The following is a 17,183-nucleotide window of genomic DNA, read 5'->3' on the forward strand; positions in this document are numbered from 1 at the left end:
TTTCTCATGCATGTGTTCTTTTAGCTCCACTTTGAGTGCGTGTCACTGTTTATACAAAAATCCAGAGACCTTACTCTGATCTCTTTTTATTGGGTTATGTCAAATGCTCTGTTTATAAATCATCTAAATGAAAATACTGCAAGAATCTACAGAACATATTTCTGTTGCGTTAGAAACCATTAAAAATGTAAAACTTCAAAAGTGTGGACCGAACTCAGGTATTCTGCTAGACATAATTAACTACACATTCTTAAGACCCATTCCGACCAGGGTTTCCAAATTTCTGGCTTCTTTTTATTAAAAGTGAGTCCCTATTTAAAATATGAGTTCTCTACTTTTTTTTCCATCTATTAATGTGCATAATCGTAATTATTCTATTGATTGAGAAATAAAGTGAAGGATTTTAAAGCAAGTAAACAGTTATATTTCAAGGCTTTTAATTAGGACAGATAAAACACCTGCATTATGACTTAGAATTATTCCAATTCACTTTAGCCATTAATAAAAGATAAATTTTATTATTTTTATCTTCAAAATATGGTTGAAATTTTGTTAATGTGCTATTTTTTTTCCCTCACAGAATTATGGACCCTTGGGATGCGATATTTGACCTCTGCAATTTTTAGCTTATTTGATACATTGTAGTGCATAAATAGAATTGCTACTACTTGATTACAGATTAGGTGTTTGTCCCATAACATAAGATTTGCACATTTAACTGAAAAAAAAAGAAACATGGTATATTTTTCTTTGATTTTATTATCACTTATTGTATCACTGAAATAGTTTCAAAAATATGAATAATTTTAATTTCCTCTCTTATTTATTTTAACCATGTATAAATAGTCATAAATTAAACAGAGATATTTGGAACCTAATTATAAGAAAACTACAGATTAAATAATATTAATTCTATAATCTTTTGTCAAGAATCAAGATTCTATAAATAAATATTTCAATAAATTTATTTTAATTTTAATAATTTTTTTAAAAATAATTAATTTAATTTTAAAGGATTAAATTTTATTAAATTATTGTTTTTGAAACTAAGTAAACTTTGTAATGTGTAATTTGATTCTAAAACTTCAACTTTATTTTCAAAATTGCTAATTTGCTTTAAAACTAACTTTTTGAAGCTAAATCATTGCTAAATTAATTTCTAATTTTGAGTTATATAATATTTTAAATTACAGTAAAGTATATATATCTTTTAAAGCATATATAGTTATTTGGAGGTAATTATAAGTCAGGGGTCTGTCTAGGTTTTTCTGAGAGGTACCTATTTTGTGAAATTTTAGAATTAATTTGTGAAAAATTAAAAATTATATTAAAAAATCAACACAAAAATATGGTAAAAATATGAATTTATCGTTTCTTAAGGGATGCAAAAATAAAATTTTTAAGAAAAAGTATTTTGTGAAACTACCGTTTTTCCTAAAGTTGAATTTGTGAAGGTACCGCTAAACGGTAGTAAATTCGGCCTGGACAGACCCCTGTAAGTTGACATTTTACTTTATACTTTCTTGGTCAAAATTGTGGAAGAAATTTCAGGAGTTTATTTTTAGCATGTTTATTTACTGTATTTAAATATTGTTATTATTTTTTATATAAGTTGTTATTTATGTTTATTTGTGATACATTAATTTGAAAGTCATACATAAATGAATGCGTAAACATATAGCCATGACACAAGGCTTACTACAATATTTTCTATTTTTTGTTTCCATGATTTCTTTTCTTCATTCTTCTCATTTTCTTTTATTTGCACATTAAAAGTAATAGCAATTTTAAAGTATAGTTTTTGCTTAGAGATGGATAGTTTTCCTAAGATTTTGGAAATATATCATTGTTATTGTTTTTGAATTTTTATTTCCTCTCTTTGTATTTGTTTATTTATATGTCTCATGGTGATGGGTCTTCCTTGAGCACTTGGTTTAAATTTTGCTATTGGGAATGATTATTTGAAGTTTTTTTTCATATAGTTAAGTTATTTTCTCATATAGTTTAAGACTAGTTTATAACTGTGCATAGCTGGCCATTCTTTTCACTATACAAGAATTTGCATTTTGTTTCTATAATTAATTTAAGTATTAAAATAAGCATATTACACTCGATTTTTTATGAAACTTCTTCTAACTGCACTTTTCAGACTTTTATTTCTGCAAACTCATCCAATAATTAACTGTAATTAATATGTTTAATGACTTATTATCTTATTGAAATATTAGTTCTTGATCAATAGTTGATCATAAATACTTTTTTAATAAAACTTCTCTTGCTCAAAGCAGTTGAAATGGTGAACGTTAAGAAATATTTAAAGACCAAATCCGCATTGATATTTGAGTAAGAGTATTAAAACAAAATAAGCAAAGAATTAACAAAAGGGTTAGTAAATTTGATTGGTGCCTTTTTTACTATGGGAAAGAATTTTGGTTACATTTGCAAAAAGCAAGTATTTATTAGTTCTGTTGATAGACAAACAGATTAAATAGGACAAAATATAATTCACAAGCCTTTAAGTAGAAAGGTATAAAAATTCACAAATATACTTCCTTATGAACAACATTTTGCATCCCGTTACCAAGTCCCCCATAGGATTCCCTCAGAGGACTATTTTATAATAGTGGGCCAACATTCTAATTACTTTCAATTATTTTAAAATTCAATTTTAAGTTATGATAATGTCTTTTTGATTTTACCAAACATGCATAGAGTAATCGATAAACAAATTTTTGCAGATTGAGAGTTTTGAGTCTACGATTAAAAGAAAAATATCTTTCATAGGAATAATTTTTTGTTTTTCATTATGTAACCTAATTTATCGATAGTACTAAATAGTTATAATATTCAAATACAAAGAATCGTGAACCAATGAGCAATAAATTAATTGCTTTAATCTAAATTTTGTTAGAAATTTTTTTTGAAATTTATATTTTAAAATAATAATTTTCAATTATTTTAGAATACAATTTTAAATTATAATAATGGCTTTTTTTAATTTGCAAAAATGCTTAAAGTAATCAATAAAATTTTTTTTGACTGAAATTGAAAAAGATCTCTTTCAATGGAATTCATGGAAATAATAATTCATAGGAATAATTTTCTGTAACCTAATTTATAGATAGTACAAAATAGTTTTAATATTCAAATTCAAAGAATCATGAACCAATGAATATTAAATTAATTGCTCGAATCTAAATTTTTTTGGATCTAAATTAATAATTATTATGCATAATGCTTAGAAACTAGCCATATCTATCCACTCAAGCTTAAAACATACTCTTTCCTAAGTGGGATAACGATCAAGGCAATTTTTTTCTCTCAATAATTCGAATTAATTTATTACTTTGTTAACTTTAGCATCTTTTAAGAGACTGTTTTTATCTCATTGGAAATGTGAAATGCAGAAAGCAAAAAGTAAATTTAAAAATGTTTTAAACTAACTTATCACTAAAAATTAAAGTAGGATCTTATAAAAGTGGGAAAGATGAAAGAATAAAAAAAACTGACTCTGATTTGAACTGAGGTCAATGTTTTTTAATTCAAAGTAATTTCACAATGTCGTACATTTTTAAACTTGTAAAATGCTAAGCTGTTAAATTAAGTACAAGTGTTTCTCTTCGAATTTTAGTAAAACATTGTGAGAGAGAGGAGTTCAAATGCCTATGTTTATATAACTGTGTAATCAAATGAAAATACCTCCTCTTATTTAATTTTGTTTACTTTAGGAATAATAATGTTTAAGAAATGATTATGAAAACATTTTTTTAATATGTTTATTTACAAAGAAAAGAAGTTTGATTTTAATATGCAACAAAGGCTGTAATGAATCAGTAAAGATATGATTTTTAAAGGGATTTGAACACAAAATTTGGATCATTAACAAAGAAATGGCATCACCATAAACTTAAGATAACAAAAATGGCTCCCAAAAAATATATAACCTTTATATCAAAAGAGAAAAAAAAATTTAATTAGATTTTGAGATGCTGAATTGAAATAAGTCACTAAAATGATTTCTAAATAAAGTTTTTCTTGTAATGATTTATCTCACTAAAGTATGTAATAATAGCTATAGAAAACTTAATTATTTATGCATTTAATAATTTATGCAGAGTAATTTTCAATTGAGTACCCTTTATTTAAGCATTTATATACTTAAAGAGAATTAACTTGATGGAGAATATATTTGAAGAAAAATGGCATTTTAAAAATGTATCTGGTTAAAAAAAGAATTGAGGAATCTATGATGAGGTATTATAATATTTTTCTGATCAGAGTTTTGAACTTGATTCTTTAAAATTGAAAACTACTTATTAACTCTCACACTATATTTTTAGAAAGGTAGCCCAGCCTACCTGGCCTTTGATGCGCCTTTTTTGCTGTATCCTATCTAAATAAGTAATACTATCAAAATAAGCTACCTTCCCTTAAAAACACTGCCTTTTTATTCATATTCCATTTAAACAAAATAATTCACTGTTTAAATGATGAATACAAACTGGTAAAATTATCTGTGGTTATAGGTTTAATTCGGATTACTATTGTAAATATTTATTTTGTCAGAATTATTCTCGACTGGTTAAATTTTTTAAAGTTGCTCTTTTTTCAGGGGTATATTAATGACATTTTTAAGTGATAATAAAATTGTTCTTTATATGCCTTTTTTTTAAGCATCTAAATGAATCTTTAAATGTTTATTTTCTCCTAATTTTCAGTTTAAATTATATATATTTAAAAAAAAAAAAGCTTTCAAGCTGTTTATCAATAATAATTTTTTTTTGTTTACTTTTTTTGAACAAAAATTTGTGCACAAGTGCCTGTCTTTTAACATGTCTTTCATTATTTTTTTATAAAGTACAAATTTTTTCTCTTATTTTGATAATGAATGAGAATATTTTTTGAAATACACATATAAAATAGTATGAGAGGGTAATTTAAAAGTTGTTGATGATCAAATTTAGTTGTTACATATTATTAGACATTTCGTTTTACTTTGTTAGGGTCCCTTAAAAACTCAAAGCTCTTTTTTATTTCTAGGAGGACTCTGCCTTTAATGAGCGGAATTGTTACTTAAATAATTTGTGAAACGAAGTACAATTAAAATTTAATTGATGTTTTTTGAAAAACTTCAAAAAACAAATGCAGTTAACGTAAAAGTATGCATCAACTACCCACTTATTGACACTTTTTATAACTTCTAAAAGATTACAACTACAATCATATTGGTGTCTAGGTTTACCAAAAGGAACATCATGTTAGTGGTGTTGTCTGCAGCACCATTTATTGACTAGATTCAGAGTTAACTCTTTCTATCTTTTAGAATTGATTATAAACTAAACAAAAGAGTTAAAGTCTATTAAATAGTTTTCACAATTCATGCGTTTAAACAGAATGCAACCTACACATGTGATTTGTGCATTTTTCGAAATGTGGGAAAAAGCTAAGAAAGATGAGTGAAAAATCATTCCTACTGCTTAAGAGTAAAATTGTATTATCAGTTAAAAAAAAATTAAAAAAAACAACAGCAGGGAAACAATAAATGCTTTTTTTCTGTATTTTTTGAAAACACATTTTTAGAAACAATGTCAAATATCATGCTAAACTCTGGCATCTCTGTCCTCTTTTTCTTTAATTATTCTATAAATTGAGTTGCATTGACATAATGGTTAAGGCACTGAAGTATCACTAAAAAGGGACCTGAGTTCTATCCTTGGTGGTGGCTTTGAACCCACTTACATTCAGGGTATTTGTTAGTATGGGAAATAAGGGCAGCTGGTGCATAACTACAACTACATTGCCATACTGTTGGTCTGTCTAAGAAACTGTAGAGCTTTAGCCTTTATTTCTGTTACTACCCTGCTGTTGGTCAGTCTAAGAAATTGTAGAGCTTTAACCTCCATTAACGAATGCCTAAGCTATTGTTATAATGACTAGCTGGTTCAGGGTCTTTCTCCCGTGTAATTTGTTTCTGTTTTCATTTCTCCTTATTGGTACAACTGACATTTGATCATTATTTGAACAAACAGGAATAGCTGTCACCACTTCTAACTGCATTATTGGTGTTCACACTCTCTCACCTTTGAATTCTACTTACTAGATACAAATTATAGGCCTGTCACACTCTAATGTCAGCACTACATTTTTTGTCACACTCTAATGTTCCTCTAACCTCTACTTACTAGATTATCAGTTATAGACTTAGCCTGTCACACTTTGTGACAGCATTTCACTATTTTACCGCACTTAAAGATTCCCTTCGATAAAAAAAATAGATGGAGTTTCAGATTCATTCAAAGTTAATTCATAGAACTGCAATTGGATGCTGATAATACATGTCCAAAGCCTTTCAATCAAACAGTTTGTTTCTTCTTTGGAAGATAAGTGGGTAGTAAATGCCCCTTGAACAGGGCCGGATTAACCATCGTTTTGATAATTTTCAAGTGTTTTGATTTAGATTAATAAGTTTTCCTTTTATTTTATTGTTTCCCCCCTGTTTAATTAGGTAAGAAATATATTGCGTTATTTAATCATTGGTTTTGTTTATAGAAGTTAATTTAGGAATTGTAATTATTTTTAAAAAATAAATATGAGAATTTTGTATTTTTTAAACTTGTTTTTCTTGTCTAAACTTGTAAATTTTTTATTCTTTTAAAGTTATATTTCTACCATTTTTTTTTCTCTTTAAAGTTAGGAGTACCTTTCTTTTTTCTCTTACTTTATGCATTACACTTTTTCGGTATTGCAGATGAAGTTCGATAAACAAATTCGTAAATTAAAATCCATATTAATAAAAGTGTAAAAAAAAAATATGCAAGAAAATTTCAGCATATATTTTGAAAAGAGGGGAGGAGTGGGGGANCTGTTTTTTTAAATTGGCTTTAAATGGTTTGCTTAAGCAGACGTCCAATGGCTGAACTAATGGTGTCAATCCGCCCGGAATAACTGCCATATCGGTGTTACATACTTTCAAAATTTTTTTTGTATTATCTGTAATGTGGGACCAAAACATGTCCCACACTAAAAGGTTTTCTGGTTTTCTATAGATACTAGACGAGATATTGCACAGGTAAAATCCAAATTTTCGTGCGCGTTATACGAGGAGTATATCTTAAAATTTAAAAAAAAGTTATTGGGAATTACGGGTGCGCGTTATGCGCCGGAATATACGGTAGCTGTCACCACTTCTAACTGTATTGGTGTTCACACTCTCTCACCTTTGAATTCTACTTACTAGATACAAATTATAGGCCTGTCACACTTTAATGTCAGCACTACATTTTTTGTCACACTCTAATGTTCCTCTAACCTCTACTTACTAGATTATCAGTTATAGACTTAGCCTGTCACACTTTGTGACAGCATTTCACTATTTTACCGCACTTAAAGATTCCCTTCGATAAAAAAAAAATAGATGGAGTTTCAGATTCATTCGAAGTTAATTCATAGAACTGCGATTGGATGCTGATAATACATGTCCAAAGCCTTTCAATCAAACAGTTTGCTTCTTCTTTGAAAGATAAGTGGGTAGTAAATGCCCCTTGAAGCCACTTAGCTTTTCATAGCTGATTATGCATATACTTACTAATATGTGTGATCTTCTGCTGATATTATATTTCAATCACTGTTGTTGCACAATTTCTGATTTGTTGTTATTTTATCTACATTAAAATGCCTTTTTTCACCATATGTCCAATTTCAGTTTCCATATGTCTAGTCATTTAGGTAAACTTCAATTACCATGTTTTTATATTACTTTCTGATATCGTGTTTCCCTTTAAAAATTATTTGTTTCAGAAATTATTTTAAGTATAATTATTGATTGTTTTTTTAGGATTTTTGAAATATAAGTGGTAATCAAATGTAAGTGATGATTGGTTTCTAGTAAACAATATAATTAGATATTCAAATGTAGATCGCTTAATGTCACTTAGTGAATCAAAACTGATACTCCCAAAAACAAAAGATCTTAATCATAGCTTTATTCTTACTTTAACATGAACACTTTACTTGGAAATTACATTATCATTTTTTTTATTTTTTATTTAACTAGGAGGCCACACTTTCTGCTTTCTCTGCTCAGTAGCTTCCCCGATTGCTTATCATTCATAATTTTTTTCCCTTATGAGTCAATATTTAAAATAAAAAAAAAATTTTACTAAAATATTTAATTATTATAATTTTATTTGACTACATTTCATTAATATGTTAATCATAACAAAATGAACGATTACCTGGATTCGAAAAGTAATTAACTGTACTTGAAAAAATGTAGGATTGCTTAAAAAAAACTTAAGATCATACTAAAGATTGCAAAATGTGTGACACAATAAGTAATTTTACACTTTAAAGATTTCCAGTCGTAAATTTTTATCATAAAAACTGTTCTGATTGAAAAATGCTTTTTTAATTAATTTATTCTTTTTTAAAATTTCAATATAAAAATTAAGGTAGTATTTAATCACTTTCTCTCATTTATTTGTTTGTTTTGTTACTTTACGCATCAACTCAAGCATGAACTTATAAAATGAAAATCTAGAGATCGATAAATATATTTTTCTACAACAATTGATAAAAAATCATTATTTAAAGCAAAAATGTAAGAAAAAAAATCTGCAAGGAAAGCAATTAAAATTGCAATAGCTTTCAAACAAATTAAAATTTAAAAAAACAAACAAACTAATGTTAAGTTCATGAATGAAAATTGTTCTTTCAGCACGTCAAATTGTTAATTTTAAATGTTAAAATAGAAAACATTAAACAGCTTTTGATATCTTTTTTCTAGTAAAAAGTCACTAATTTTTTTTACTATTGCTAATCATATTTACATTCTTAAATATTATGTCAATTCTATAATATTGTATTAACCAGAAAAGGCTGATAGTAACATATTATTTTTAGTATATTTATATAAACTAAAACATTTCTAATATTTCATTTATTCTTTAGTTTGATACTCTTTTTTTTTTTTTTTTTTTTTTTTTTTTTTTTTTTNAAAAAAAGAAAAAGGCAGTCAAGATAATAAGTGTTGGGCATACACAAATTCTTTCAATTTATCTTTATCCAATCAATTCTTTCATTTATCTTTATTATGCAGAATTTATTTAAAAAAATGAATGAAAATAGAAGTTTAAAACTGTTAACTGTTTTAAATTATAGCAAAACTAAATTCAATTTCTGTAAAACAAAACCATTACGTATATTAATTCTTTTTTTTTCTTCTTCCATACTATATTATTATTTAATTTAAATTTATTTATTTAAGTGTACTGTTGATTTAAAAAGATTATGACTTTTAAAATTAAGTAGAAAAAAGGGAAAACTGAAGAATTGATATTTAGTTATTAAAAAGGAAATTAGCTTGCTAAAATGTCTTGTATGAAAATAATTTGTTTTCAACTTTGTAAATTTATTAATTGTTCTAGGGAACTGATAACATAGTTTGATTTTTGACTAGAAATAAAACCTTTTTTAACCTAGTTTTAATATTCACAACTATTCCTGAATCTACTTTTTGAAAGTTTATAAAAGTGGGTTGAAAAATTATGAAATATTTTAGTAAAATCATTTTTCAAAATGTAATCTGGTGTGTGTTGAGATAAAGTTTTTTTTCTGTTCTTTTTTTCCAAGAATAAAAATCTTTTTTTTGATTTATCCTTACATTATTTGTGCTTCGATTATCTGTACTCATTTTACTACAAATACTGCAAGTTATTTTTAGACTTATTTGCATTTAAGACTTATTTGCTTATTTTTGAAATTTTGTGAAATAAGAAAGTATGTTAAATGCTTTAAAAGTGGCATGTTTGAAGACATTGAATTTTGAAAATAAAATTTTTTTGTTAATAATTTTACTAAACAATACTATTTAGAAAAATTATTTTTAATTATGAATCCTTTGACTCTCAGTTCTTTACTTCAATTGCAACCAGTTTGCCTACCAACTTCTTAAAAAACCATTTTCATTACATGTTATTAATTCGGGATAATAATTTTAGTTTAAATTTTTCCTAGTAATATGTCAATTAAAAGTTTAATTCCAGGCTTTTATTCCAGGCATATAATTTTCTAAGAAAAGAAATGTTTTTAGAATCATGTGTGCAGAACAGATTGGAGTTAAATTTTTATTTTTCAAAAAGTAATTAACTTATTTGTTTTGATGTTAATTAAACTGAAAGGGATATGTCAGATGTGAGCTAGTGAAATATATTTCATTACGTGGAAAAGAAGTCACTCGAGAAATGTTAAGTAAATCATTGTTTCTCAACTGCCAGACCGCAGATTTTTATTTTAATTAATATAAATCTTATGTATGTTAAAATAGATTTAGGCTTAATTTATTTTTTATTGTAGAGAGAATGAGGAAGATCAGGAACAAATTGGTAAAAAAATTGTTTAAGTGCCACAATTTGGTATGAATAAAATTTTTGCCAAGAGTCCAAATTACTAACTGTGCTGGTCCGTAATGAAACACTGAAATATTTTACTGGTCCTTTAAGTAAATAGGATTGAGAAATAATAATTTAGATTATTCGTTTCGATTTCACATTCTGGAAGGAGCTATGAAAAATATTTTCTGTTGGACTGAAGAAAAGTGTTTCATCAGGTTGATATCTCTGCCTTTCATTTACTTTTATTCATTCACAAATAATTTTGATAAATACATTTAAGCCCGTATTGTTATATGATTGTATGCTCATTAACAGAAGTTTTGCCTGATAGTTGACGTTTTAAATTCTTTGCTCGAATACATACAAATTGTTTTTATGTTAAGTTTCATTTTCGTGCTGTAAAATTTTTGCAGTACTGTCAAAAAGTTGTTTTTGTTCCTGTATTATTATTTTACAGTTTTTCTCTTACAAAAAATTACTATTTCCTTTTCTTCTTCTTCTTTTTTTTTTTTTTAAATTTCTTGTCTATTTTGTCATTTTTTTACTGTTTATTCTACCTAGATCGCAATATTCGGATGATAAAAGACAAGAAAACGATAGCCGAAAAATTCCTGTTGACAACCGTAAAGCAATTGTAAGTATATATTTTATTAAAATTATTTGTTTGGTATGTTATTTATTTATTTTTATTATCTTTTTTTTTACTATGTTAAATTAAATACACATTCTTGCTTAATCTTCAATTGTAGCTTTTATATTTTTTTGCTGTGTTTTAGTAATTGTTTTATTCTTTTTTTCCAAACTATTTGTAGACTTTAATGGAAAAAGGTTTTAAATCACTTCATCTTTTAAAAAATCTAGCGACTGCAGAAGTCTTAATTAAGCAGATCATGCAGAGAAAAAAAAATTAATTTCTGTAAATACGTCTTACAATAATATAGTTTTAAACCTTAAGTGCTTTTTCAGAATGTCTTTTGGTGTCTTTTTCTTCCAAGCTCTCCAATTATAACTAAATGTATCGAATAACTTGTAATTTTTTATGCATACTCTTTCAGTCATATTTGTAGAAATTTCAGTCATATCTTTAGTTAAAAACTATGTATGAATAATTTCAAGTTTTGTTGAAAATAATTTAAAAATAATATTTATAGCTTCACATAAAAGATGAAGAATAAATGTAGACTGATGTTTTTATTGAATATATGTGGCATTTTGCTATTAATAGGAGGAAAGGCGTGTCATGTATGTTGGGAAAATACCTATTGGCTTTACTGAAGAAATTTTACAACAGCGTTTTAGTGTATTTGGCGAAATAGAAAATATCCAGATTAAAGTTCGTGAGTAAGTAAAATTTTATAATTTTGTTTAGCATCATGAATCTTTCTAAAGTTGATTCAGTTTGATTAGATTTTATTTAACATTTAATCTTATAACATAATGCTAACTGTTCTTATCCATTAAAAAGTAACGTTTTCTCTCTTTTTTTTTAATAAAAAAGGTCCTTAAGAAGTTTTTTTTCACAAACTTATGCCTTTTCTATTTAATCTTACAGCATTATGAACAGAGTATTTCTGGTCACATTATCTATTTTAAAAATGCCATGGCCGGAAAATTATCCTTTTCATGGTTGAAGCCGCTTTTTTTCAAAGGGGATATACTTAGACTTAGAGGTTGGGCAGCTCTGACGAGCAGGGCACATCGACCAGAGGTCTATTGTACCCAAACCCTAAAATCATGATTAGCATGAAAGCCCTATGGCTGAAATAAAATTCAGCAAGCACCTTACAGGAACATCTTGCAGTTCCCAGGCATTGANAAAAAGGCGCAGATTTGAAGGGACAGTCCAGAGTAATGTAATGAAAATATTTAATGTATCAATAGCATATGTTATGTGTGTAAATTACGTTCTAGATCTGTACATTTTATAGTCTTACAACAGGTGTTCAAAGTTTCTGCCATAAAGATCATGCGACGTATCATGCATTTGGCCAACAAAAGAACATTTATTGCCAATTGTGGTCCCACACTGAGAGTTCCTTTGATTGCAACAACAGCACTAATGAGTCTTTCCACAAGATGTATTAGATCTTTACGATTTATAATCTTACAACAGGTGTTTAAAGCTTGTACCATAAAGCTATCATGCATTTGGCCACCAAAAGAACATTTATGGCCAATTATGGTCATACACTAGAAGTTTCTTTGATTGTAACAGAATCACAAATAAATCATTTCTTAAGATTAACTAGGACTGTATAATTTATAATCTTACAACAACAGCCGTGGTTGCTCAAGAGCGTTTATCTTCCAATGAGGTGAAACGGATTTGAATCCCAGCGACGGCTAGCCGATACGAATTCCGCACCGGGCTCGCACTGGCCACAGTGCTAACGTAAAATATTCTCAGTGGTAGACAGATCATGGGTAAGAGTCCCCTTGTCTAGCTAACCATAGGAGGTTTTTATGGTTTTCCTCTCCATGCAATGCAGATGCGGGTTAGTGCCATCAAAAAAGTCCTCCACAAAGGTAAATTTCTCTCAATACTTGATCCAGGAGTACCCTTGTCTTCTGGATTGGGTTCATAATTTCAAAGCTACGGAGTTGAAAATTCGTAGTCGTAACCCTAAAATTGGGTCGGCTGTTCAAAGATGGTTATAAGATAAGATAAAATCTTACAGCAGGTGTTCAAGGCTTGTACCATAAAGCTATGATGCACAATTATTGCCAGTAAGGGTCATACGCTGGAAGTTTCTTTGACTGTAACTGCAGCGCGAATGAGTCTTCTCTCTAGATTTATTACAGACTTCACAGGCTTACTGTGTATGGTAGCTGAAAAAGCTCCCCTCAGAAAGAAATCTAATGCTATTAAACTTAGTAAGCTTGGAGAGGGATACATCCAAACACCAATGCAGTAATGCTCTGTGGTGCAACTGCATGATAGAAATGCGATGCAGACACCACATAATGATTTGCACTGATATTTCCGATCACGGGTTGCTATACAATTCCCAATCCTTATGATCTGCCTTGCCTTCCATAGAAGTTTCTCGCAACTTGTGGTAGACAGTATAGTTTTCTGATTTCTCATATAGAACTGATTACTAATATTACATAGTTACAAATTGGTGAAGGTTTTAATACACCATCTGCCCAAAATTATCCTCTGTGCTATGGGCTTGGAAGGTATTGAGGTATGATGTGGATCTTTTTTTGCATCAATGGTGGCCTGCAGGGCCACACTTTCTATCAGTTTTTAAAAAATGGCCATAGGGATTGACTTCCAGGCATCCATCACAGATTAGAAAAGGGTTGATTTTGGCTGGCTGTGTAATCCGTTTTCTGATTTATATTTAAGGTGTTCTATATTTAAGAGACACAAGTAATCCTAAATCCTGATACAGTTCTAATGAGTGTCTTTTGACAGATAGTGTATTGGTTGAAAAACGTTTTATTAATTATTATTTTTATTTTATGATCAATAGATCTGAAGCTCAAAATGATTGTGGAAGTGTAGTTGATCATGAATATGGTGACTGGAGCCTAATGTCTTCCAGTAATGGCATGGACAGATGGAAAAAGTCAGTAAATTTTTTTCGATGCTTTTCCGTTTCACCCGCACAAGTAAAATTAGCTATTTTATTTATCTGTTTATTTTTTTTAATAAAATTATTAAGGATCTGAAAAAATAATAATAATGATAAAAAAATGCCAGGATGGCTCAGGGGAAAGAGTGCTCGGCTCCTAATGAGGTGAACTGATCTCAAATCCCAGCGATTTCTCACCCGGCTTGCACCGACCATATTGGTAATGTGAAATATCCTCAGTGGTAGGAGGCTGATTATGGGTTAGAATCTCCTTGCCATCAGGCTAACCATGGCAGGTTTTTACTGTTTTTCTCTCCATGTACTGCAAATGTGGGTTAGTTCCATCAAAGAGTCCTTCGCAAAGACAAATTTCTCCCAATACTTGATCCAGGAGTTCCCTTGTCTGGATTAGCTACAAAATCGCAAGGCTGCAGAGTTGAGCACTAGTAGTTGTAAACTCCAAATTGGTTTGGCTGTTCAGTGACGATGATAAAATAAAATGATTAAAAAAACAGTGGAATTTACTTGTGGCCTGTAACTTTACATTGGCAACTCTATCTCCTGCTCTCGAAATGGAAATGTACCAATGTTTCTTTAATGTAAATTTTTTATTTATAATCTCACTTTGCAACATAAAATTTGTTGAACTCATAAAAATTCAATAAACTTTCTGCAGAATTAGCTTATATTAAAATTTTGAGCAAATTTCTATCTCAATCTCAAGGCAAATTGTTACATAGAAATTTAAATTTAATCAATTAAAAGATCCCAAACTTTTTGATATTAATGTCGATTAGAATAAAATTCAAACTTAGATTTTAATAATCATTTTTCTCAGTTAACATTGTAACTTAATTNGAACTCATAAAAATTCAATATACTTTCTGCACAATTAGCTTATATTAAAATTTTAAGCAAATTTATTCATAATCATCTTTATTGTTATTTTAGATCAAAAATAAGCAGCATGCTCCTCTCTTTCTCTTTTCTATATCTTTAATGGCAAAATTCTTTTCTTAGTGAGTATGGGATCAGCAAATTACGGAATTTTTTATTTTTATTTCAAGCTATTTGAAATCTAGTGAGAGAGCCAAATATTCTAAAATACATAGATTAAATAAATCAATTGGGCAGATCATATATAAAAAGTTGGTATGTGCATCGAAAATTGAGATGGATGGAGCCATAAGAAAAGGTTTTAATGAACAGTCTGCAAAAAATAAAAAGTAAACGGACTACCGCTGTAACTTTTGATCTAAGGATCGGACAATCACATTCTAAGACTTAATCTTAATGGTTCAATGAGAAATATGAAAACATACTTTCGCTGAACAAACATAGCTTTTTTTGACGGATTCATATTTCTGACTCCCAAAACATAGGAGCTACAATCTGGGGAATATGGTTTTCATAGTTTGGCCAGTAGATTGCCACTTAATACTACTTTTACTTTTTGCGTATTTCGTCTTATTTCATTAACTTCTTCAGCAAATTGTAAACTTTTGCATACAATTATAAAACTTGTTTATCAAAAAATAGTACCATGCCAAAAATAACTTTTAGTAAATATTTATCATTTTTTTTTAAATCAAAAATTATCAAAATTTTGAATTGTAAGGTGTACAATTTTTTACATCATTTTAAAGAATGTGATTTTACATGCCAAAATACAAAATTTGTGCAAAATCAGTCAAATAGTTCCTGAGAAATAAAATTTTAAAAAGCCATACATTTGAAATTCGATTTTTCATGAATTAGACTGATTTCATTCAAATTTTGTATTTTGCTTTGTAAAATCACATTCTTTAAAATAATGTAAAAAATTTTATATCTTACAATTCCAAATTTTTTCTACCAATCTTAAATAAAATAATAATAATAAAAAATATTTACTAAAAGTTATATTTTGCATTTGAATATTTGTTTTATATATACAGGGTTCCCACGGTCCTTAAAAGTCCTTAAAAACTGCTTAACTTTTATTTTGGAAAATAAGGGCCCTTAAAAGTACTTAGTTTTGGTAGAAGATTTTTAAAGGTGCTTAATTTTTCAGCATCACTATAGTTGATAAGAACAATTTTTCAGTTCATTGTTTTAAAACATATAGTCATTCTTTTATCACCTAGAATTAGACCATGCACCGAGACTAAAGCATTTTGGAGAGACAAGAAGGGATGTGTGTGAGAGGCCTACAGGCAAGGAGAAGAAAGCATGTCCTTTTATTAATGCATTGATTCTTTCATTAATATATACTGCCTTTTGCCTGGAATGATACTCTATGAGAAGAGTGACATTCTGAAAGAAAAGAATAGAGTGTGGACAAGGGGAATACTGCACATGGAAAAGATAGTGCTTTTTTGGGGGGGGGGAGGAGTTCTAAGGTACTGAAGTGGAAAACACACACTGACCTTCAAAATTGACTGAATTCAAAAAATTCAGTTCTACTGGTAATGTATTTGCTCATAGGAGCAAAGTAAAACCCTAAGCATCGAAGTATCAGAAAAAATTTTGAACTAGTATCCATAACGAAAACTATTTCCAAAATTCTTGAAAGAATGAAATAAATTTGCATAATATTTCAGTGTGTAATAAGTAACTGTAAATTAATTAAAAGCAGTAAAATTTTTTTAAACTCATGATTGTACTAAAAATTAAACAGATCTGTAATAAACAGGGTTTGAAAAATCCCATCCCACCTAGATTTTACATCAAAAACCTGAGATTTATTGGGGTTTTGGTGAAAACCTCAAGTTTTTTCACAAATATTTTACATTTTTATTCCTGAGTACTAAATAAGAATGCATGATTTGATCCTAACGAGATACTTAAATATTTGGTAACTATTTATAACTTGTGCTGCAATGTAAATATTTTTCAAAGTTGTAGATTGTTACGTTAATGTTTTTATTTCTTAAGGATAGGCAGATTGTTACATAGAAATTCAAATCTATTCAATTAAAAGATCCCAAACTTTTTGAAATTAATGTCGATTAGAATAAAAAGCAAACTTAGATTTTAATAATCATTTCGAATCCGCATGTGGGTTCGGTAAGATTATTGCCTTCTCATCTGCAACTCTACTGCATTTTGCAAGACATTCTCAATTTCAGATTTTCACCCTCCGAACCGAAAAATCTCTTGTCCATATTATAATGCTAATAATAATCAAGAAAAAGAGTTCTTTGTCAGAAACTAGTTATTTTCTCAT

The 17,183-nt window shown here is 28.2% G+C and overlaps 1 protein-coding gene across 17 annotated transcripts in view; it reads left to right on the forward strand.

Annotated features, from left to right (window-relative positions):
- The window catches only part of LOC107442217 (peroxisome proliferator-activated receptor gamma coactivator 1-alpha), a 68,615-nt gene that overhangs the window by 35,008 nt on the left and 16,424 nt on the right, over nucleotides 1-17,183 (forward strand). For 13 of the 17 annotated variants that reach the window (XM_043056150.2, XM_071177091.1, XM_071177087.1 and 10 more), the window contains 3 exons: nucleotides 10,953-11,025; nucleotides 11,617-11,732; nucleotides 13,874-13,969. In XM_043056150.2, the coding sequence (XP_042912084.1) occupies nucleotides 10,953-11,025; nucleotides 11,617-11,732; nucleotides 13,874-13,969 (285 nt within the window). Of the gene's footprint in view, nucleotides 1-580; nucleotides 735-10,952; nucleotides 11,026-11,616; nucleotides 11,733-13,873; nucleotides 13,970-17,183 lie in introns of those variants that run through there. The other 4 variants (XR_011636048.1, XM_043056182.2, XM_071177095.1 and 1 more) reach the window with 3 other exon arrangements.

The sequence above is a fragment of the Parasteatoda tepidariorum genome, chromosome 2 (assembly GCF_043381705.1).
Source record: "Parasteatoda tepidariorum isolate YZ-2023 chromosome 2, CAS_Ptep_4.0, whole genome shotgun sequence".
Classification (NCBI taxonomy): Eukaryota; Metazoa; Arthropoda; class Arachnida; order Araneae; family Theridiidae; genus Parasteatoda; species Parasteatoda tepidariorum.